This window comes from Hyperolius riggenbachi, chromosome 11 (assembly GCF_040937935.1).
Source record: "Hyperolius riggenbachi isolate aHypRig1 chromosome 11, aHypRig1.pri, whole genome shotgun sequence".
Lineage (NCBI taxonomy): Eukaryota > Metazoa > Chordata > Amphibia > Anura > Hyperoliidae > Hyperolius > Hyperolius riggenbachi.
Genome location: NC_090656.1, coordinates 10,080,704 through 10,102,971, shown reverse-complemented (window position 1 = coordinate 10,102,971; position 22,268 = coordinate 10,080,704). Strand labels below are relative to the sequence as shown.

Sequence of the window (22,268 nt, the reverse complement as noted above, 5' to 3'; positions counted from 1 at the left end):
TTATTAACCCTCTGCATTCAAACAAGTGGGAACTCTAACTACTTCCGCATCAGCAGTTAAGGCTCGTACACACGTCTGATTTTCCTAAACGACCGGTCGTTTGGACGTCAAATCGGGCGTGTGTACGGTCGGTCGGTCGATAAGACTGGATTTGAACATTCTTTTCCACTGGAGTTCCTCTTTAAGGATCAAAGACTGCCGGTACGGTAAAAAACGGCACCTACTGACTATTCACCACTCTGATCCGCCGCTCTCCCATCGCTGCAGGTCCCAGTCTCTGCAGTCTATGACGATAGAACTCTGTGCACCGCTCAGGAGTCTATTTCATTGGCTTCTGACTGTCCAATGTAAACCAATGGGATTGGCTTACAGTGATGACTGGATCAGGAGCCAGTGAAATCAACTCCTGACCGGCTCACAGAGCTCTACCGTCATACTGACCGCAGGGCAAGTGGGTTGCGGCAGGACCGCACGGCGACGATTGTTGAAATATACATCCTGTCAGAGCTGCACAGCCACAAACAGGACATATTTAAACTATGCTGGTCTGGAAGCAGCTAATAATAATAAAAGCAAATTGAATGAAAGTTTTATGCGGTTGCATGGAGGATACAGTATTAGCTTCCAAAATGGTTTGCAAGCAAAAGCGTTTAATACTAAAAGATCTTTCACCAGCGTTGAGGGTCCCTCTAAGTTGAAATGGTTCCTACTCTACCCACACCAGGAGGGAACCTCAACGCTGGTGAAAAGGATTAGTGAGGAATGCTTTTGCATGCAAACCATTTTGAAAGCGAATATACTCCGTATGGTGCAACCAAATACAACTTACATTCAAGTTACTAGTACCAGCTTGTTGTGAGTACAGATGGGCAAAGACAGTTTGTAAATTGACCACTCCCCTCAGCACCTCCTTTCCATTTTAAATCCTGGACCCTCAAATAGATGTGCATAGCTTTTCTTGTTTGTGCACAACACAGATTGCATTCATTCAGAGAGGACAACAGGCAAGATTTTGCAATACTTTTATTTTCCTGGAACTTGAAACATTTCTCTAACCATGAACAATGGGGGGCTACATGCAATGACTGCTGGACAGATTGGGACATATTGGACCCCCTGTAGCTAAAGCAGTGGACACAGGTTATTCAGGTGGGCTGAAGTCTAACGTTTAACCCTTCCATGGCTCTAAATCCCTTTTTTAGCAGTACAGGGAGTGTTAGCAGCTACGTCCCAGGCGGTCCTGTTAGTGGCACACAGTCGCTGGCCCATGTGTTAGTTTGAACACTAAAAAAACGAGGCAGCGGGCAGTAAGGATGATGGAAGTGGATGGCCATGGAGCCATCTAATGTAACGAAACACATGCCAGTCCAAGTCTCTCCCATGCTGGACGGAATGACGGGCAATCTGCAGACCAGTGCTGGCAGCGTGAGCGACATCCCATCCATCAGTTTTTCACAGATTCCAGTTTGAGTTTGGCAAAGTCTTCAGCCAGCCGGAGCACCTCGGACAGACAGGCCACGTTCCTCCCCGTAGCCTGGGCAGAGGTGTCTTTCCCACCTCCCTTCCCGTCCATCAGCTCCGACACTTGTGCCACCCATTCGCTGGCCTTCAGACCCTTGTCAGCAGTTTCCTGGAGAACAAAACACAAGATCAGCAAGTTCCTCTCCTCTTACGATAATTATTATTGAATGAAAATCGGCGCTGCCAAGTCCATGCCAGACCAAAGATGCAACCAATATTGGCCCAAAATTGTCCGCACGTATCGGACATGCTGCAAGATGCAAGGCCGGCATGGTCGACGTGCATGGCGGTAACTTTGTGTGACATTGCGACAAGTGATGAAACGCCCAGCGCAGTCCTCCCCCATTACATTATGGGCAGGCAACTCCGATCAGATTCAGGGCGCATCAAAAAGCTCTTTAAGGCCTGGTGCACACCAAAAACCGCTAGCAGATCCGCAAAATGCTAGCAGATTTTGAAACGCTTTTTCTTATTTTTCTGCAGCGTTTCAGCTAGCGTTTTGCGGTTTTGTGTAGCGTTTTTGGTGTAGTAGATTTCATGTATTGTTACAGTAAAGCTGTTACTGAACAGCTACTGTAACAAAAACGCCTGGCAAACCGCTCTGAAGTGCCGTTTTTCAGAGCGGTTTGCGTTTTTCCTATACTTAACATTGAGGCAGAAACGCATCCGCAATCCAAAATCTGCTGCAGCCCGGGAGTATGCGTTTCTGCAAAACGCCACCCGCTCTGGTGTGCACCACCCCATTGAAATGCATTACCCTAGCGGATCCGCACCCGCAAGCGGATCGCAAACCGCAGCGGAAACGCTCCGGTGTGCACTAGGCCTAAGAGCCCTTTTCCACTATGAAATGCGATTGCGTTTTAAATTCCACCATGCAATTCAGCTACTATACTCAGTATAGTAAAGCTGAGTCGCATCCAAAACGCGGCAGGACGACAATTGCGTTTTGACCAAAAACGCGATCGGATCGCACTGATGGGAATTCCTGCTGCAGTTTCCATTAGTTTAATGTACCTTGCGATTTGCGATCAGAATCAAATGGCAAATCGCAGGGTAGTGGAAAAAGGCCCAAAGTGATTTTTCAGAGCGATCCTAGGCGTGTGCCTAGCGATTTTCTAATCATGCCTAGCGATTTTTGGAGCGTTTTGGTGTTTTTTTTATTCTTTGTTACAGTAGAGCTGAACAAAAACGGTTGGAAAATTGCTCTGATCTAGCGCTTTTCTGAACGATTATCCACTTTCCTATACTTAACATTGAGGCAGAAACACCTCAGAAATCAGCAGAAATGATGCAGGACTCACGTTTGCGATTGGGAGAAAATCACATCGCTCTGGTGTGCACATCGCTTTGGGGGGGGGGGGGGGGGGGGAGGTGGAGGGGTGTAAGTATGGTGTGTGACCACCTAAAAGTAAACCGGGCCAATCTCCTGCACTGCTGTGACGTCCGCAGCCACTGCGCATGCGCTATTCCAGGCCACATGCCTCTTCCATCGCTCTCTTGTCCCTGGGAGCGTTCTGTGCATGCGCAGTTACAATCTTAATGAACTGTGCATGTGCAAAACACTCCCAGCCATGGAGTGCGATAAGTGGGTGCGCACGGCTGGGACTGCGCATGTGCAGTCGTCTGTGACTCAGCCAAGTCACAGGCTTTACAAGGCTGACAGCAGCACAATCGAGGGGACGGCAAGGGAGCCGTTTGACTGGAAGAGTCTGGAAGATGCCCTAGGTAAGTATAAAGCCTTTTGCTTTCTTCATCTCGGGTACACTAACACAATAGCACTAAGGGGTTATAATTAAGACAAAGGTGTAAAGGAGAGGGAAAGGTAAAGAATAAAAAAAAAAAAAAAAAAAAAAAGGGAGGAGGTTGGAGTCCCACTCGCGATTTAATATATTTTTTTTTTTTTTATCGTACACATTTCAGCAAAACCCAAAATTCCACAGGCAGTACTCCACGCTTAAAAGGCTCGTTTCCACCACTCTGAGTAGGTAGTCGTGGCTGGCACACTGTTGCTTAGTAGTGATGGTCATGTCTAGGAGAACTCCTGGAGAAGCATGTGATTTGTTTGATCAGCTGATAGATTTGCAAAGCTCTGATTTGCTGTGACCACATCCTGCTTTAGCACATGATCATGACACCCATTGGGCCTGAACGATTTTAGGAAAAAATTGAAATGAGCGATTTCTGTCCGAAATTGCGATTTCGATCTGATTCATGATTTCCTTCAAATCAAGCTTTGTATCCCCTCTGTCCCTGTTTGTTCCCCCTCTGCGCCTGTCTCTCTTTATGCCTCCTCTGGGTCTCTCTCTCTTGCCCCCTTTTTGTCTCTGTGCCCACTCTGTTTCTCTCTTTGTGCCCCCTCTGTATCTCCTGTGTCTCTCTCTGTGCCCGTTTTGTCTCTGTGTCTCTCTGTGCCCCCTCTGCGGAGCAGTTATTTTCAGCGCAGAAGATTTGAGTGCAGCCAGCGCCACCATAGGCCGTAATAAGAATTATGGCTATAGCGGCACACACTGAGTAACTTTGGCGCCGTCAGCAGACTGAGCTGAAGTTGCTTTTAAAACACTATAATTCGGCCTCCAGCTATAGCTGGAAGCTGAATTATATAATTCCCCACTATTCCCATGTGGACCTAGAGGGGGAATAGTAATTAACGTCGCCGGGAACTTGTGCAGCAGCAGGATAAGCCATACTGACTGTATCCTGTGCCCAAGTCTCCCGGCACCGATTACGTATGTATGCCCTCCTCTGTCCCCCAAGCTGCATCAGGACATAGCTTTCAGCATGAGTCCAGCAATGCCCATCTATCCACTTTGCCTCCTGCAGGCTCTAATGCACGGCATACTTCCTGTATGTCTTGTAACAGGAACCCAGAGTTTTGCCAAGCACAAGAACCGGCAGACTACGATACACTCATGCGGAAGGTATATCCAACTCTGCGGGCCACACGCGGTGGGACTTTGGGGAAGTTTGAAGCCGCTTCTTCAAACTTCCCCATGTGGAAATGACGTGATCACGATTATTGCCTCTTTGACGATTCCGAAATTGTGATCTTGGTGATCGCGATTTCAGTTTAAATTCGATTTATCTTTCAGGCCTAACACCCATCACCTGACCAATCCGATCACATGCTTATCCATGAGATCTCCTAGACAGGACCATCACTATTGCTTCCATCTTATGTGGGCTGGCCAGACAGCTCCTCAGCGGATTCTCATGTGCTGTAACCCAGAGGTCGGCTTACCTGAGGGACCTGGCACAGGCAGGTGATCTTCCCAGCGTCATTGTCTACACTGAAGATTATGGCAGCAGTCTCTGGAGATTGAGACTTCAGGAGTTTCAGAGATTCATTCAGAGCCTGGAAGGAAGAGAAAACACAGAGGAGTTCAGTGGAGATCTACGAGAACTAAAATGACCACTCAGTATGAGGTAAAGCCATATAATTGCCTTAGCAGAAGCCCCGCTCTCCATCTCCAAGACCAGAAGCGGCTGGTTGGGTTTTTCTTCTATCAGCTGTTTTGTCTTCTCCAGAACCTGCAGGAAAGAATGAGAGAACCGAAACATTTACAAGCAATCGGGATGCAACATCAGAGGGAAAGATGGTGAGCTCTGAGGGTTATAAAGGCTCAGCTACTGCAATGCTCTCTACACCGGCCTCCCAAAAAAAGCACTTGTACCGCCTACAGCTGATACAGAATACTGCTGCCAGACTTAAGGCTCATACACACATCAGACCATAGTCTTTGGAAACTGAAAGATCACAGACCAATCTTACCACCCTTCATGTAGTATGAGAGCCCTACCTACACAGTCTTTTCTATGGAGCTGAACTCCCCATCAGACAGAAATCTTACCCCCTTCATGTAGTATGAGAGCCATACCTACACAGTCTATTCTATGGAGCTGCACTCCCCATCAGACAGAAATCTTACCCCCTTCCATGTAGTATGAGAGCCACACCTACACAGTCTATTCTATGGAGCTGCACTCCCCATCAGACAGAAATCTTACCCCCTTCCATGTAGTATGAGAGCCACACCTACACAGTCTATTCTATGGAGCTGCACTCCCCATCAGACAGAAATCTTTGCAAGATGCTGCACACACAGATGCTGTACAGACACAAAAGATCAGTATCTGCAAAAGATCTGTTCCTGCCAAAGATCCGTTCCTGCAAATTGCATTCATAGTCTATGAAATCTGCAGATCATCATACACACCTTGTTTAACTGACATTCATATGCAGATCAGACAATCATCTGCAGATCTGAAGATCCATCCTGGTGGATCTAGTCTGCAGATGAATGTCTGTTAAACCAGGTGTGTATGAGGATCTGCAGATCTCAGACTATGAATGCAATTTGCAGGAATGGATTTTTGGCAGGAACAGATCTTTTGCAGACACTGATCTGTTGCATGTGTACAGCATCTGTGTGTGCAGCATCTTGCACAGATTTTTATCTGATGGGGAGTTCAGCTCCATAGAATAGACTGTGTAGGTGTGGCTCTCATACTACATGGAAGGGGGTAAGATTTCTGTCTGATGGGGAGTGCAGCTCCATAGAATAGACTGTGTGGGTGTGGCTCTCATACTACATGGAAGGGGGTAAGATTCCTGTCTGATGGGGAGTGCAGCTCCAAAGAATAGACTGTGTAGGTGTGGCTCTCATACTACATGGAAGGGGGTAAGATTTCTATCTGATGGGGAGTGCAGCTCCATAGAATAGACTGTGTAGGTGTGGCTCTCATACTACATGGAAGGAGGTAAGATTTCTGTCTGATGGGGAGTGCAGTTCCAAAGAATAGACTGTGTAGGTGTGGCTCTCATACTACATGGAAGGGGGTAAAATTGGTCTGTGATCTTTCATTTTCCAAACACTATAGTCTGATGTGTGTATGAGCCTTTAACCAACCCCGTCACTGCCACATAACGCCAGTCCTGCACTCCCTTCACTGGCAACCTATAGAATGGAGGGTCCTATTCAAGATCGGCCTACTGACATTTAAATCACTACATCATCTGGGCCCTGGATACATGAAAGCAATGTTACAGCTGCGTAGCAATCCCCGCAATCTCAGATCCACAGCTTCTAATAATCTAGTCATACCCAGAGTCCACCTGGAAACTTTTGGCCCCAGAGCCTTCTGTCATGCCGATCCTCAGCAGATCAGGACAGCTCCATCTCTGGACATCTTTAAATCCAGACTGAAACCCCACCTGTTCAGTTTGGCATTTTCAGAATTATAATGTTTGTTGTGTTAATATACTTCATCCTGCTACCAACTACTGAATCAGAGAGCCTAAGCGCTTCGAGTCCTATGGGAGAAAACCGCTATAGAAATATTATTATTGAAACAGAAGTCAACACCAGGTCCCTTTTTTAAACTGGACATTTTTATGCATCCAGTTTGAGTCTCTTAAAAACAATCTGGACGCATAAATGTGTCCTTCCCATTAGTGGTGCTTACAGCACAAGCGCTTTTCGGGCGATTTTCAAAATGGCTGTCGCTTAAAAAAAAAAAAAAAAAAAAAAACAAGAGCGCCCTTAGTGTGAACAAACCCATATTGATGGCTTTTCCTGGGGTCTAGTGGTCTCCCCTCCCATCAGTTATACACTGATATAGCAGTAGTAATTTTGTCCCTTTGCAGATGCCTTACACAACACCAGAGGCACACCAGTAGTATCCCTACTATTAGCTGGTATATTTGCGTTATTCTCACCCGTTTCTGTACATCAGCTTTGCTAGAGCGGTCAAGGTCATCCATGGTCTTTTTCAAGCCTTTAAGTTGCTCTCGGAGCTCATCCTTCTGCCACTGTGCGATGATGGAAGTGGCGAGGGTCTGAGGGAATACAGGAAGGGTGAAGAGAGGTGACACTGCAGGGGGCGGAGCGACTGAAATTACTACATAGCCTAGGCATATTCAGGTGAGAAAAACCAACAACTCCAAAACATTTTGAATTTAGATTGACAAAGTTTACAGTAAACCTGAAGGGAACCTCTGGGTCAAAAATCAAATCCTTTACCTTAGAAGAGGGAAGCCTCTAAATCCTCCAGAGACTTAGAGAGAGCCGTAATGGTCCAATTTCACTTTCGAGACCTGCAAGTCATGACGCTGCACTGAGAGACTGTGTTTCTCATAGCGTGCAGGGAGGTGGAGAGTGGCAGGAGGTGGGGCCAGGGAGAGAGAGCTTCCCAATGGCAGCGGTGGAAACCCTGCAGGAACGCCCCTGGCGAGCGTTCGAGTACTTGATAATTTGCATGCACGCTATTACGGAAACTAACATCCTCCAGTGGTAGTCAGAAGGAGGTCAGCGCATCTCTGTAGGTATACCAATCTGAGGCGGCCTGGTGATGCGCTGATCTACCTTCTTTTGACATTGGACAATGAAGAATGCTGTAAACCTGGGTGAGAGGACAGGCAGAGTGACAATGAAGGATGCTGTGAAGCTGGAGGGGTGAGAGGACAGGCAGAGTGACAATGAAGGATGCTGAGAAGCTGGAGGGGTGAGAGGACAGGCAGAGTGACAGTGAAGAATGCTGTGAAGCAGGAGGGGTGAGAGGACAGGCAGAGTGACAATGAAGGATGCTGTGAAGCTGGAGGGGTGAGAGGACAGGCAGAGTGACAATGAAGGATGCTGAGAAGCTGGAGGGGTGAGTGGACAGGCAGAGTGACAATGAAGAATGCTGTGAAGCTGGAGGGGTGAGAGGACAGGCAGAGTGACAATGAAGGATGCTGTGAATCTGGAGGGGTGAGGCGACAGGCAGAGTGACAATGAGGAATGCTGTGAAGCTGGAGGGGTGAGAGGACAGGCAAAGTGACAATGAGGAATGCTGTGAAGCAGGAGGGGTGAGAGGACAGGCAGAGTGACAATGAAGGATGCTGAGAAGCTGGAGGGGTGAAAGGACAGGCAGAGTGACAATGAGGAATGCTGTGAAGCTGGAGGGGTGAGAGGACAGGCAGAGTGACCATGAAGAATGCTGTGACGCTGGAGGGGTGAGAGGACAGGCAGAGTGACCATGAAGAATGCTGTGACGCTGGAGGGGTGAGATGACAGGCAGAGTGACAATGAGGAATGCTGTGAAGCTGGAGGGGTGAGAGGACAGGCAGAGTAACAATGAGGAATGTTGTGAAGCAGGAGGGGTGAGAGGACAGGCAGAGTGACAATGAAGGATGCTGTGAAGCAGGAGGGGTGAGAGGACAGGCAGAGTGACAATGAAGAATGCTGTGAAGCTGGAGGGGTGAGATGACAGAGTGATCTGGAAGCTGAAGAGGTGTGACAGTGTAGGATGCTTGCTATGGAGCTGGAGTGGAGAGGTGTGATGACAATGATAGTGCAGTGTACTGAGAAGTGGGCAGAGTGACCCGGTAGCTGAAGAGGTGTGACAGTAGGTGGAATATTCTGAGTCGGTCGTACCTCGTTGAGATCTGCGATCTCCTTCTGCACATCCTTGTTGGGTGAGGTTTGCTGCTTCACTTTGGCCTCCAATTGGCTGAGTGCAGCTTTCAGGGCTTCCTGCCTGCGGATAGCCTATTAGGAAGAACAGCAACAATCAGAATGGCCAGTTACTGATAACAGAATCCCCAGCACCGCACTATGCGTTCTCACTTACCTTCTGTGCCTCTGCCCCTGTAACAGCCACAATCCTGCGGATTCCTTTAGCAATGGCTTCCTCGGTGACAATGATGAACGGCCCAGCGTGGCCAGAATTCTGGAGGTGCCTAGAAGGAGACCACACACATGCAAGGCTGTTATACACTACAGTCACTACAGGACAACCGATAAAGGGTCAGTCTGATTCATACTGGCCCAATGTCAGCTTCCAGCACAAGGTCACTCGGTAAAACCTCCCTACTTGTTCTATAGATGAAGGCCAGAAAGAAGCTGCCTGGATCAAACTCTAGTTATAAGGTGCTGTAGAAAGTGGAATCCGCACAATGTCGGTGGAATCAAAAATGGCTTTATTTAATCAATACACATGACAAGCTAAAATCCATCGCCACATGCCGACATGTTTCGGGCGTTACACGCCCTTAATCATAGTTGCTATAAAGCCATTTTTTATTCCACCGACATTGTGCGGATTCCACTTTCTACAGTACTGGGTCTGAGGTCTTAGCAGCCCGTTTTCCTGCACTGCCGGTGGATGGAGGTTGGAGCGGAGTTCCACCTTCATTGTGTCTAGTTATAAGATGCCCATATGTCAGTAATTTTGTTAGCCAATCGATGCCACAACATGTCTGCACAATCAATGTTTTGATCGATTGTGGGCCAAAACAGTTCAAAAGGATCGATAGGACATGCCGCAAATTTTCAGTCATAAATGCTCAAATCGGGTGTGTGGCGGTAATGCCTTTAAAATCGCAAAGACCGACATACACAACAGACCACCGCCCGGTGTCCCTAAGTGTAAAGTGTCCCCCCATGCCCAGGGTTTAAACGCTCACTTCTCAGCCGGTGTGATTCCTGGTCTCCTTGATAGCCTTTACCACATGGCACCAGGCGCCTGTGAAGTCACAAATGCACCTTGTGCCACAGGTTCCCTCACTGTTGGACAGCTGAGATTTCAGGGCGCATGGGCAGGTTTGTAGGGTGGTAGGCTGATTTCTGATTGATTTCTGATAGAGTTCAGCATGAAATCAGTTTGCAGTGTAGATGGAAGTGCTTCGTGCATGTATGAAAAATTCTCTACTGCGCATGCGCACAAGAGCGAAGATTGGCATGGCCAGCACAATGGTTGTCAATACGCGAGTCGCCCTGCTGAAAGAAAGGCAGTGCGGGGAACGGGAGCATCAGGCAGTGACACGGGACGGCTGCAGGGGGCTGGTAGAAGCCCCAGGTAAGCTAAACTGGGTCTTTTTTTGGCTTTAGGTTCTCTTTAAGTGACATCGATGTAATTTCCAGTCCTACAGCAGTATTTCTCTGCAAGGACACAGTGGTACGTGCGTATTCACACTATTACACTTCTCTCCCTGCAATCCGCAGAATACACATCACAGGGCTATTTAATGACAGTTGAACACGTAATTGCCACTTACGTTCCACCGCAGAACTCCACCGATGTGACAGAACCAGCTGGTCCAGAGGGGTCAGCCAGCAGATCCTCCACCGGTATTCCCACAGATACAACACGGACAGGGTCTGGATAGGTCTCATCAAACACAGCGCGCAGACCCTGGATGGCTTTAGCTGCAGCTAGGGGGCAGTCCAATGCATAGACGGGCTGTGGAAGAAAATTAACCAGGAGTCAACTAGACATGGAAGGCACAGGAGTACAGGAGGGTGAGAGAACAGGTGAGAGAAGGGGTGAGCAAGCTTTTCTTGGATCGGGACGCATTCCTCTATAACAGGGGTCTCAAACTCAATTTACCTGGGGGCCGCAGGAGGCAAAGACAGGATGAGGCTGGGCCACATAAGGGTTTTCACAAAAAAAGTCAATCAGCAGCTACCCCCCCCCCCCTCGCATTGATTTTTATTTCAAAATCAAATTCACACTGAAGCAAACTATTTTACCTTCTAGTTCGCTTCAGTGCTCCCATTACAAGTAATCCGCTGTGTCCCCGCCGCAAAAACGAGGCCTGCAGAGCCACCGAATCGCCCGGGGGGCAATCCGCCGGCATTTCCTGGAAGGGGCAGAGCTTTCAGCTTCAGCTCTGCCCCTCCTGACGTCAATCGCGGATGCGCCGCCTCTCCCGGCCCCTCTCTGTGAAGGAAGAGTGAGAGGGGCGGGTAGAGGCGGCGATGCGCCGCGATTGACATCAGGAGGGGCAGAGCTGAAGCTGAAAGCTCTGCCCCTTCCAGGAAATGCCGGCGGATTGCCCCCCCCCCCCCCCCCGGCCGATTTGGGGGCTCTGCAGCCCTCGTTTAGCGGCGGGGATGCGGCGGATTACTTGGGAGCACTGAAGCGAACTATAAGGAAGCTTTTGCTGGCGCGGGCCACAAAATATTGTATCGAGGGCCGCAAATGGCCCGCGGGCCGCTAGTTTGAGACCCTTGCTCTATAAGGTGGCCGCAGCAAGTGTCCCTCCCTCCACAGAAGGCGTGCACAGGGAAAGATTGGGTTGTGACTCACCCAATTGCACTTTGCAGTAGCGATCTCCGTGGCGATGTCATGTCGCATGCTGGTACATACTGACCGGTCAAATGAGGCCGCTGTTGCCATGGAGATCGCGGCTGGAGAGTGCGATTGGCCAAGTTCTTCCCTTGTATAGGCGCTGCACATATTTTTGAACGGACAGGAGGAGGGAAAAGGAGCAGAATCCCACCCTCTATCGCCGGGCTGGCTTCATAGCAGTCGCTGGCCAAGCTAGAGTCAGAGAGTTACGGTGCACACTAACAGTAAAAATTCCAGGGTTATTATAAATGAAATATTTCACCATCTATGAACTAATCTGTACTTCTTATCCATAACAACCTGTTATGAAAAATAAACGTGACTAAATTGTCAAACAATCACCATTAGACCTCGTTCCCATTGCATTCCACTCGCATGTCTGTCCGCATTGGGCTTTTTAGAGGTTTTTTTTTCCCCTCTCCCAGCACTTGGGTGGGCAGTGCGGTTTTGTTAAAAAAGCGCTTTCCCCCAGGATTTGGGGGTTATAAAACCCTAATTCTGCCGCATTTTAGCACTGGCCATATTCCTTAAAGTGGATCCGAGATGAACTTTTACTTATTGCATAATTGTGTTTCTTTCCTATTGTTTATAGGGCATTCCTCAAGCCAAATACTTTTTTTGTTTTAATGCTCTAATTCCCTATAAACTAAACAAGCCACGCCCACAGGTTTTCAGAGAGCCAAGGCATTTTTAGACAGTAGCAAGGGCTCATGGGAGCTCAGTCTGGGCAGGAGGAGGGGGAGGTATTACTAGCCAGAGATTTCAGAGGCAGAGGGGAGGAGGAGGGATATTAGGTTTTTTTGCTCAAGACGCAGATAAGCCTGCCTTTGTGTAATGTTTACAAACAACATGGCTGCTGTCATTGTATCACAGGAAGAAATAATCATATTCTATTAAAGCTGTTTGCAGTTAGATTTGCTAAACTTTAGAGAAGATATATAGACAAGTTACGTGTTATAGTTAATTTTTCATCTCGGATCCGCTTTAAAAGGGACTCCAAGCAGTGCAGAAACTATGGAAAGATGCATATCATTTTAAAGCTCTCTTTCTCCTCTTTCCAATGATATATAAACCACCACCCTACGTCTTTTAGTTTTCGCTATTTTTGCGATTGAAATTGCCGCGGCTGCGATTTCGATCACGAAAAAAGAGAAAACTAGAAGGCGTAGGGCGACGATTTAGGGGTCGTCAGAAAGAGGAGAAAGAGCTTTAAAATGATAACCATCAAGCCATAGTTATATTGTATTACACAGGACGACACTTTCCCCAGTGTCAGCAGCTCCATTCAGCAGATTGGAGCTGCTGACTTTAGGAAAAAGTCTCCCTGTGTAATACAATGTAACTATGGAAAGATGGATATCATTTTAAAGCTCTTTCTCCTCTTTCTGACGACCCCTAAATAGTCGCCTTACGCCTTCTAGTTCTCTATTTTCGTGATCGCGGCAATTTCAATCGCGAAAGTAGTGAAAACTAAAAGGTGTAGGGGCGGCGGTTTATATATCATTGGAAAGAGGAGAAAGAGAGCTTTAAAATGATATGCATCTTTCCATAGTTTCTGCACTGCTCGGAGTCCCTTTAAGCTAAATAACAGGTAAAAACAAGTTTTTAAAATGTCTTCAGACTCGCAGAGGTGGACAGCAGTATCGCACTTACTTTGTTGTCCTGGATCACGCCATTTGCAATGTCTTCAGCTTTGTGGATTTCCTGGGTGCTCATGGCACCTTTGGCTGTGAAATCGAACCTCAGCCTGTCCGGGGCCACCAGAGACCCCCTCTGATCGGCCTCCCCCAGCACGCTGCGCAGGGCAAAGTTCAGAATGTGGGTGGAGGTGTGGTTACTCATGATGGGCCGTCTTCTAGCCTGGGGGTATAAAGCAAAAAGTTTAATGACGAAAAGTTCACAGGACTCCTCCCCCTCGGTTACAGAGGCCCGGAGCGGACAAGCTGCTGACCTCATCAACGTAGAGACGCACGCGGTCCCCAACTTTCAGGCTGCCGTACACGGTTCCCACGTGAAGGATGTAACCGCCCCGAACCTGCGTATTCCGGATCGTGAACTCTGTTTTCTGTGACGAGAAGAATGATCAATAATAAGAATAATTCCTTTTCAAATGCATTTATCTATCCATACATTCAGCTTTGTTAAGAATTTTCTCTTACTTGCCATGAAAAGTACAATAAATAAATATATTTATTAAGGGATAGTGTTATGCCTAGTACACACATGCAAAATGCCCGATTTGATTGCCGATTGTTTTTCTTATCGATTTTCTGATCACAAATTTGATCAGTAATCATATCGGGCCTGTTGGAAATAATAAATTCGACCGTCAATCTGACGGGAAATTGCTTTGTGCGTACTAGGCATTACACTTAGTCGATACACTAAAGCAGGGGTAGGGAACGTATGGCTCGGGAGGCAGATGTGGCTCTTTTGATGGCTGCATCTGGCTCACATACAAATCAGTAGGGGTTGATTTACTAAGCTGCACTACTCAAGCAGCACAGCTTACTGTGGCAGCGCAAGTAATATCTTCAAAGTAGGCACGTTACTGCTGTAGCATGGACTACTAACTTACTAGCGCTCCCCCCAAAACTAACAGCCGCTCCAATTGTCTCGACCTGGATCCTGTTAGGTCCAGTAACTTTGTAGGATGAGATCCCCGCATTTTGATTGGCCCAATAGGCTGCCTGTCACTTGACAGGCAGCCTATTGGGCCAAAGTGCGGGGATCTCACCCTACAAAGTGCATCAACCCCCAAGTCATCAAGCTAATTGTACAAGCTGTTAGTCGGTATTTCTCCTGTCTGGCTCTCGGGGAAATTGCTGATGTTGCTGAAACCCAAGAGAAGCTGAAGACGTGTCTGACACTTCCGCTGCCCGGCGGATCAACCGTGTGCACATCACCATGGCAACAGGGACGTGAGCCCTCTGCTGTGCATGCGCACTGTTCCAGTTTGAAACCTATTGTATGGCTCTCACGGAAAAACATTTTAAAATATGTGGAGTTTATGGCTCTCAGCCAAGAAGGTTCCTGACCCTGCACTAAAGGGTTAATGTACAGCATGAATTAAAGTGTACCTCTAGGGGAAAAAGAAGTGCTCCAAATAGACAGCTCAGTAGAGGGAAGACTCTGCATAATCCAAGGCTTCACTCTTAGGCAAACATCTCATTTTTTCCTTTGGTTTCTCTTGAATATTACTGAAGTCACAAGATAAGCATGGCAGCCAGATATTACCACCCCTCCCCCCTTCTCAAATAAAGACGATAATCCACTTTAAGATGAGCCTGTGCCGATATTGAGCCTTAGAGAGACATGCCAACCAGTCTCTACTGTCCACAGATGCATTGTGGGTAAATCCCTGTAGCCGGTCAGGGTCAGAGAAAGACAGATCTGGAGAAGACTCACATCATCGCTGGTGTCGTCTTCTCGGACCATGTACCCTTCATCAAACGTCTGTCCACCCTGTTCTGCATAGAAGCAGGTCTTGTCCAGTACTACGCCACACTCCTGGCCAGTGCTGACCTCGTCCACAAACTTCTTCTCACGGCGGATCGCCTTCACTGTGGCCACCACACTTTCAAACTCTGCGTGGGCAGAAGCATCGCTGATTATTACACAGAAAGCTTCTAGGGAACTTGTTAAAGGATACCTGAGATGACATGTGACATGGTGAGATAGTCATGTGTATGTACAGTGCTGAGCACACACATAACTATGCTGTGTTCCTTTTTTACTTTCTCTTCCAGAACAGGTAAAAAAAAAAAAAAAAAAAAAAAAATCAGACATGCAAGCGATAGTTACTGTCTGGGTTTGGACTATAGTGTTACCCTCACTGATAAGGAATTACAGCCACGAAACACTTTCCTGGCAGAAAATGGCTTCTGGGAGCAGAAGAGAGATAAAAAAAAGGGGCAATAGTTCATTGATTTTAGCTCTGGCATACTTCAAGGAATGTGTCATTGAGAAGAGGACATGAAACAATATTTAAATATAAAACTGTGGGATAGTTAAAAAAAAAAAAAAAAAGGGTCATTTTTAGGGGAAGGAGGATATATACAATTGTTTTTCTCAGTTTTTTTTTTTTTCACCTCGGATGTCCTTTAACCATAGAGTCACAATTCACAAATCTACCTAATATTTTTTGCCCCCAGGTTTAATGGCAGGTCTCTATTTGTACCGTGTACTATTTCTATGACTTGTGGATTTCTTAGTGGAACTCCAGGTAAACATCTAAATACAAGAACTTGCAGAAGGAGAAAAAGGAACACTGAGAGCCTCTATTTCACCGAGGCTTTTGGCTTGGACCCAGACTTACTAGTACTAGTTTGCACTCCTTTGATTTCCTGATGAAGCGGGATAGAACCTGCGAAACGCGTTGCATTGTGGAGTACTTAAATATCGTATCTTTGTTGAACTTTAATCAACACACTCTGTGTTTTACTTGTTGGTGTGGTAAGAGCACCACTGCCGCCCTTTTTAAACCGTTTTTATTCTATTCCGGCGCCTCTGTTCAAGCTTCTCTTCATATCTAAATACAAGGTTACAATACACATTATGTGACCGGTCTCACCCGCTAAAGCGTCCAGCCAGTCCTATGACTGTAAGAACCAATCCAGGCAAACAGCCAAATCCCTGACCACATTTTTTTTTTTTGCACAGCAAATAACATGAGTGTCGATCTTACCGTAGACGCCGTCATTGCTAGATGTATAACTGTATTTCAGGGAATCGTCGGTGGGCTCCAGGCCTCGGGAGCGCAGCTCCTCAATAGCGTAAATATCCAGCATCAACAGGTCCTCATCTCCTGCTCCCTTCCCCTGAGATTTCAGCTGCAATATAACAGGAAGCATGTCACGTGACCCAGCAGTACTGACCAATAGCCAGCCAGGAGTTGGTCACATTATTTGTAAGTCTCATAGCAGACGGATGTAAAAAGGTAGCGATACACTTTGTATAACATATAACTTTTTTTTCTTTAGAGATGCCATTAGACAAAACGTCGTATCGATCGTACTTTGATGTGGATTTAAACATTTACAATCTATATCCAGTTCACATTAGAATAAAAAAAAAAAAAAAAAAAAAAAAAAGAAAAAGGTCCACTTAGTGGAACAAACGTTACGAATGCAAAACGGATCCTATGCAAAGCAATGGACTCTGCTCACAGTCCGTTCATAATGGATCTGTTTGTTTCGATGAGCAGAACGTAAAGATGTGCAGTGCACAATATTTCTGGATCGGCCGGACAAAGTGGATGCCAATGGATTCAATGATAGCCTATGAGAGCGGCTGCTGTCCAGTATCACTAGGCTGGGTGGCATGCTTTTTCATGCAAATTTTCACTCAAAACTCTTCTCGTCCTTTGGGAACCGCCGATTTAAAAAAAAAAAAAAGGCAGATACTTACCTAAGGAGAGGGAAGGCTCTGCGTCCCAACAGGCCTTCCTGCTCCTCTTCCGCTGCTCGTTCAAGTCCAGGATCCCCCATAGCAGTATTTGACTAAACTAGTCAAATGCTGCTCTCTCCGCCACCGAAGGGAGTCTTCGGAAGTCTTCAGGAGGCCGAGTGCTCCCAAAGACGGGCTGCTTCGTACTGCGCACGCTTTAGTGCACTCTCTCGCGCAGTATGGAGCTGCCCATCTTCAGGAGGACTCGGCTCCCGAAGACTTCCAAAGTCCCCCGCGGCAGAGGGTTCAAACGAGGGATCCTGAGCTGCACCAAGAGCACCGGGAGAGAAGAGGGGAGGTTCATTAGGACACAGAGCCTTCCCTCTCCTTAGGTATCTGATTTCTTTTTTTTTAATCAGCGGTTCCCAATGACTAAGGACCAGAGCCTTTTTTTTCCAATCTGTCGGTTTGTGGTCACTGTGATTGGCTCACTGTGATCACCTGGTGAGGAGCCAAAGAAACTGGCTCCTTACCCATAGGAGGAAGCTTGTCACATGACAGCCGAGCCCTCGGCAAGCAGTGATCGGCTCGGGGTTATGGGAACTGGCAGGGTAGAATCTATGAGTGGAGTATAAGGTGAAGAAGTAAAATCTGAGAACTGCCTTCCCGATACAAGGTGACCGCACACAAAGCGGTCTTTCAAACAAACAATGTAACAATTCCATCAGGATAATCAAACGCTAAATAATCGAACGATTTACTGTGTAATCAAACATGGCAGATCGACATCTCAGAATTTTCCACTTGGTTCTGATTTTCTTTCAAGACAAAAGATAATTCCTTATTGATGGAGAACCACTCAATTTTTTATGAATCAATTGCTATAGGAATATTTTGGAAGTCTGTGCGCCCAGTGTAGAAATCTTCATTCACTTCCTGTGTCTGTGGCTTTAATTTCTTTTTTTTTTTAGCACTGGTAATCTGAAAAGCTCTTGCTAATGCAATGCTATGGGGGATTTTTTATAAAATCACATCGCTCCAGTGAGAACAAACTCATAGCATTACATTAGCAAGAGCTTTTACCATCACAAGCACTGAGAAAATGCGCTTTGCAGTGTGAACCAGGCCTAAGGCCCTTATTAACTTGGCTGAGAATCTAACACGTTAGTTAAAAATCTGGCAGTAACAAGTTAGAATGTTATTCCTTCCTCACCCTGGCTGCCAGAAGCAGCTTCATTGTGCATCGCGCTGTTCCACCTCCATCTCTCTCCATCATATACCTGAGCAACATGTCTGTACAGCACTCCTTTCCTGCAGGTTCATGCTCGATCCCGACGGGCAACGCTAAAGGCGCCCATGCAGATAGCGATTCTGGTGGCTAATTAACCATCTCTCTCTGATTGGACACACATGCGCTCCACGTGCTACAGTACAACGCCGGCAACCATGTGGGGTGCCAATGAGGAAGTAGGGCAGACACAGCAGCGGACACCAGGGACGGAATCAGAGGGATAGTATATATATGCACAGGCACTGGGGCGGGTACATCTAACATTTGGGGGGGGGAGGGGCGCAGCCTGGAGTCGCGTTCATTGTTCAATTACCGCACGACACTACAGCCGCGCACCTGTTCAAGCACATCGGGCTGATATTCCAGCATGTCCGATCGATAAATACATTCAACCAATTCTGGGCAGAAATTGGTCAAATTGTTGATCAGGCATGCTCTTGGCAGCACCGATTTTTATCCGAATCGAAGTGGACAGATGTATGGCCACCTTAAAGGACAACTGAAGTGAGAAAAATATGGAGGATGACATATTTATTTCCTTTTAACCTCCCTGGCGGTTAATTTATTTTTGAAAATGGGCAAAAATCTTTTTTTTTTAATTTTTTTTTTGTTTGTTTCATGTAAAGCTACCAGAGTGGTAGCTACATGAAACACCACTAGAGGGCGCATGTGGCCCTCTAGTGCGATCGTCGCCGGCATCAATAGCAAACAGGGGAACGCGTATATAACGCGTTCCCCTGTTTGGCTTCTCCTGTCGCCATGGCGATGATCGGAATGGCGTCATGGACGTCAGCCGACGTCCTGACGTCATGCGCACTCGATCCAGCCCATAGCGCTGCCCGGAACTCATTGATCCGGGCAGCGCAGGGCTCTGGCGGGGCCCTCTTCAGCCGCTGCGTGCGGGCGATCGGCGATCGAGCTGTGCGCGCGGCTAGCAAAGTGCTGGCTGCGCGCACAGCACTTTGAATGGGGCGAATCGCCCCAGCAGACCCTGAGAAATCCTCCTGCGCGGCATAGCCCGAGCTCAGCTCGGGCTTACCGCCAGGGAGGTTAAAGAATACCAGTTGCCTGGCAGCCCTGCTGATCTATTTGGCTGCAGTAGTGTCTGAAAACACCAGAAACAAGCATGCAGCTAATCTTGTCAGATCTGACAATAATGTCAGAAGCACCTGATCTGCCGCATGCTTGTTAAGGGGCTGTGGCTGGAAGTATTAGAGGCAGAGGATCTGCACAATAGCCAGGCAACTGGATTTGTATAAAAGGAAATAAATGACAGTCTCCATATCCCTCTCGCTTCAGTTGTCCTTCAATAGTGCACATATAAGGGTAGAAGACCGAGAGTGCACATGTACGCACCTAGAGTCTGGTGGTCTCAGGAAAAGAGGTTTCCAGTTCATCTCTACTCAGCAAAAACAATTTTGCTCGTCACCTCGACCAGGTTCCCCCATTTGTCTGCAAAGGTGTTGATAGACCTTTTCAAAGATCGAGATACAAGACAGCAGTAAAAGTCCCAAAGCCCACAGCACACCATTGAAAACAGATCTCTTCTCCAGAATTAAGGTTTGTAGAGTTTCTAACTGAACGGGATAAATAAGCACATCTCTACCTGTGCAGCCTTCCGCTCCTCTTCAAAGCTCTCCATGTCCACCTTCAGACCTCGCTCTTCTGCTATCAGGCCCGTCAGGTCCACCGGGAAGCCGTACGTGTCATACAGGAGCCATGCAGTGTCCCCTGGTGATTATTACAGACGCTTTACTCATTTGCATTGATTATATTCACTTTAATAGCTCTAACACACTACCAGGGGCCTGTCTGCGCCCCCCCTCCCCCCCTTCGGTGTCGCTGCTCCCAGGATATGCATTGTGCATGATCTTGCAGCAGGGTACAGTTTTCTAGAAGGTAAGGAACCTATCCGTTGGGAAAGTAGGGGGGAGGGAGGGGAGTATGCTCCCCCTCCAGGCTTGGCCGTGCCTGGGGGTGGGCTGTCCATGTTCCTCTGCTTCTCCCCCCTCCCCCCTATCACAGCAATCCTGGGCAGTGAGAGTGCTTGAGGGGGTGTCAGCGCTGCTTACCATTTCTTGGAGGCATGGGTGGCCTACATGTGGCACCGCTGTTGAGATGCAAAGAATGCAGGGCACAGCAGCCGCATGCTATCACTGTGCGCTGTGGCAGTAACACAGAAGGTCAGTGCCGGATTTACCATAAGGCACTATAGACACAAGCCTACAGGCGCCAGATGATGGAAAGGCAGCTTACTCCCCCCGCCAAGTGCCTCCCTCCTGCCTTACCTATGCAGAGTCCCAAGCGGAGTGTAAATGAGAGGTTACTTACCCGGGTCTTGGCATTCCACTGTCCAGATCTCCCTTAAAGAGACTCTGTAACAAATTTTTCAGCCTTAGTTCTTCTATCCTATAAGTTCCTATGCCTGTTCTAATCTGCTCTGGCTTACTGCAGTCTTTCCTAACTGCACTGTCTCTGTAATAAATCAATGTATCTTTCCTCTGTCCTGTTTGTCGGGCTAAGGATTGATTGTGTGGAATGTGCAGGGCTGCTTGTGATTGGTAGAAGCGATACACACCCTCTGCAGGCCCCCTGCACACTGTGAATGACTCACACACTATGCTTAGCTGAGCCTATTAGAAGCTGGTTAGTTTGTTTGTAAACACTGCCTAAAACTGTTAATTACAAGCCAGGATTGCAGCAGAGAGTGGCAGAAACAGCACAGAGGGGCACAGGAGAAAATAAGGAATAGAATGGTATGCTTTGTATTGTAAGAATATTAGAGTACAGATTCTCTTTAAGTTGGGGGAACCGCTAGCTACCTAATACTTGAGGGCACAACTAGCAACTTAATACTAAGGATAGTTAATGCTACCTAATAATAAAGAGCACCTGTAACTACCTAAGAGGGGCAAGGGAAGTAAGGGAGAAGGGACAGTCAGCATACTTGTGATACAGTTTGGTGGGGGTTTGTAGGTTCACGGAGGGCTAGGCCTAGGATGCCAGGACATCTATAAGCTCCTATGAGGTAAATCCGGGCCTGCAGAAGATGGAGGACTTCATACACGCATGGCGCTAGGGAGTAACCCCCAGAAACAGAATTTGCTTTATGTGCCAATTATCGCACCTGGACTTGCTTGTGGAACACACCAGCATTGGACGGCAATTAACAGACAGTGTATAAAGAACATAGAGGACAGCTATATAGATATTGAGGTAGATATAGATATTGAGGCTCCGTCTCTGACACAGGAGACCTGGGTTCAAACCTCGGCTCTTCATGTTCAGTAAGCTGCACCTATTCAGTAAGGAGACCTTGGGCAAGTCTCCTTAACACTGCTACTGCCTACTGAGTGCACTCTAGTGGCTGCCTCGCAAGTGCTTTGAGTCCAAAAGGAGAAAAGCACCATACAAATACTTGATTTCTTTAATTTTGTTTTCTTAATGCAACGATACCAAAGAGGCGGGAGAGGGTAACTGAGTATTTGCTGGAAAAGGGGCTTGAGTTGAGGAGGAGGGCTTCTTGGGGAAAATTATTGCAGTCATATGACCCATTACTATACATGTGACATACTTAGCTCTACTGTACAGAGAGATTACCCAGCCATTCACATCATTCTCTGCTGAAGAGCAGCTTGCGCTCCTCTGTGACATCTACAACCCCAGCAAAGCCTAGAATCAGCCCCCATGTTTATACCTGGGATGATCTTGTTATCGCCCAAGCTCTGGATCTTCCTGTCCAGGATTCGGCGCCCTCTGTTGAGCGTTTTCAGGAACTGCGTTTCCTCTTCATTAATGATGTCCTTCACCATATCCGGGTCTTTCCTGAGCTCCGGGAAGGCGTCGCCCTGACAGACGATTAAAGTTAAGTACATAAACTTGCAGAAAAATCAATTCCGAAGGATTTATTCATAAATATAAAACACGCAATCAAAAATTGGAGACATCTTTGCAAGAA

The 22,268-nt window shown here is 47.3% G+C and overlaps 1 protein-coding gene across 1 annotated transcript in view; it reads right to left on the bottom strand.

Annotated features, from left to right (window-relative positions):
• Nucleotides 1-1,006: 1,006 nt before the first annotated feature.
• Nucleotides 1,007-22,268, bottom strand: part of AARS1 (alanyl-tRNA synthetase 1) — a 43,090-nt gene continuing 21,828 nt past the window's right edge. The window contains exons 9-21 of the mRNA XM_068261547.1: nt 22,008-22,158; nt 19,917-20,041; nt 16,319-16,463; nt 15,040-15,218; nt 13,583-13,696; nt 13,285-13,491; nt 10,556-10,740; nt 9,130-9,238; nt 8,934-9,047; nt 7,238-7,357; nt 4,963-5,049; nt 4,760-4,873; nt 1,007-1,630 (exon numbers count right to left, since the gene is read on the bottom strand). Of these exons, the coding sequence (XP_068117648.1) occupies nt 1,445-1,630; nt 4,760-4,873; nt 4,963-5,049; nt 7,238-7,357; nt 8,934-9,047; nt 9,130-9,238; nt 10,556-10,740; nt 13,285-13,491; nt 13,583-13,696; nt 15,040-15,218; nt 16,319-16,463; nt 19,917-20,041; nt 22,008-22,158 (1,836 nt within the window). The 3' untranslated portion in view covers nt 1,007-1,444. The remainder of the gene's footprint in view (nt 1,631-4,759; nt 4,874-4,962; nt 5,050-7,237; nt 7,358-8,933; nt 9,048-9,129; nt 9,239-10,555; nt 10,741-13,284; nt 13,492-13,582; nt 13,697-15,039; nt 15,219-16,318; nt 16,464-19,916; nt 20,042-22,007; nt 22,159-22,268) is intronic.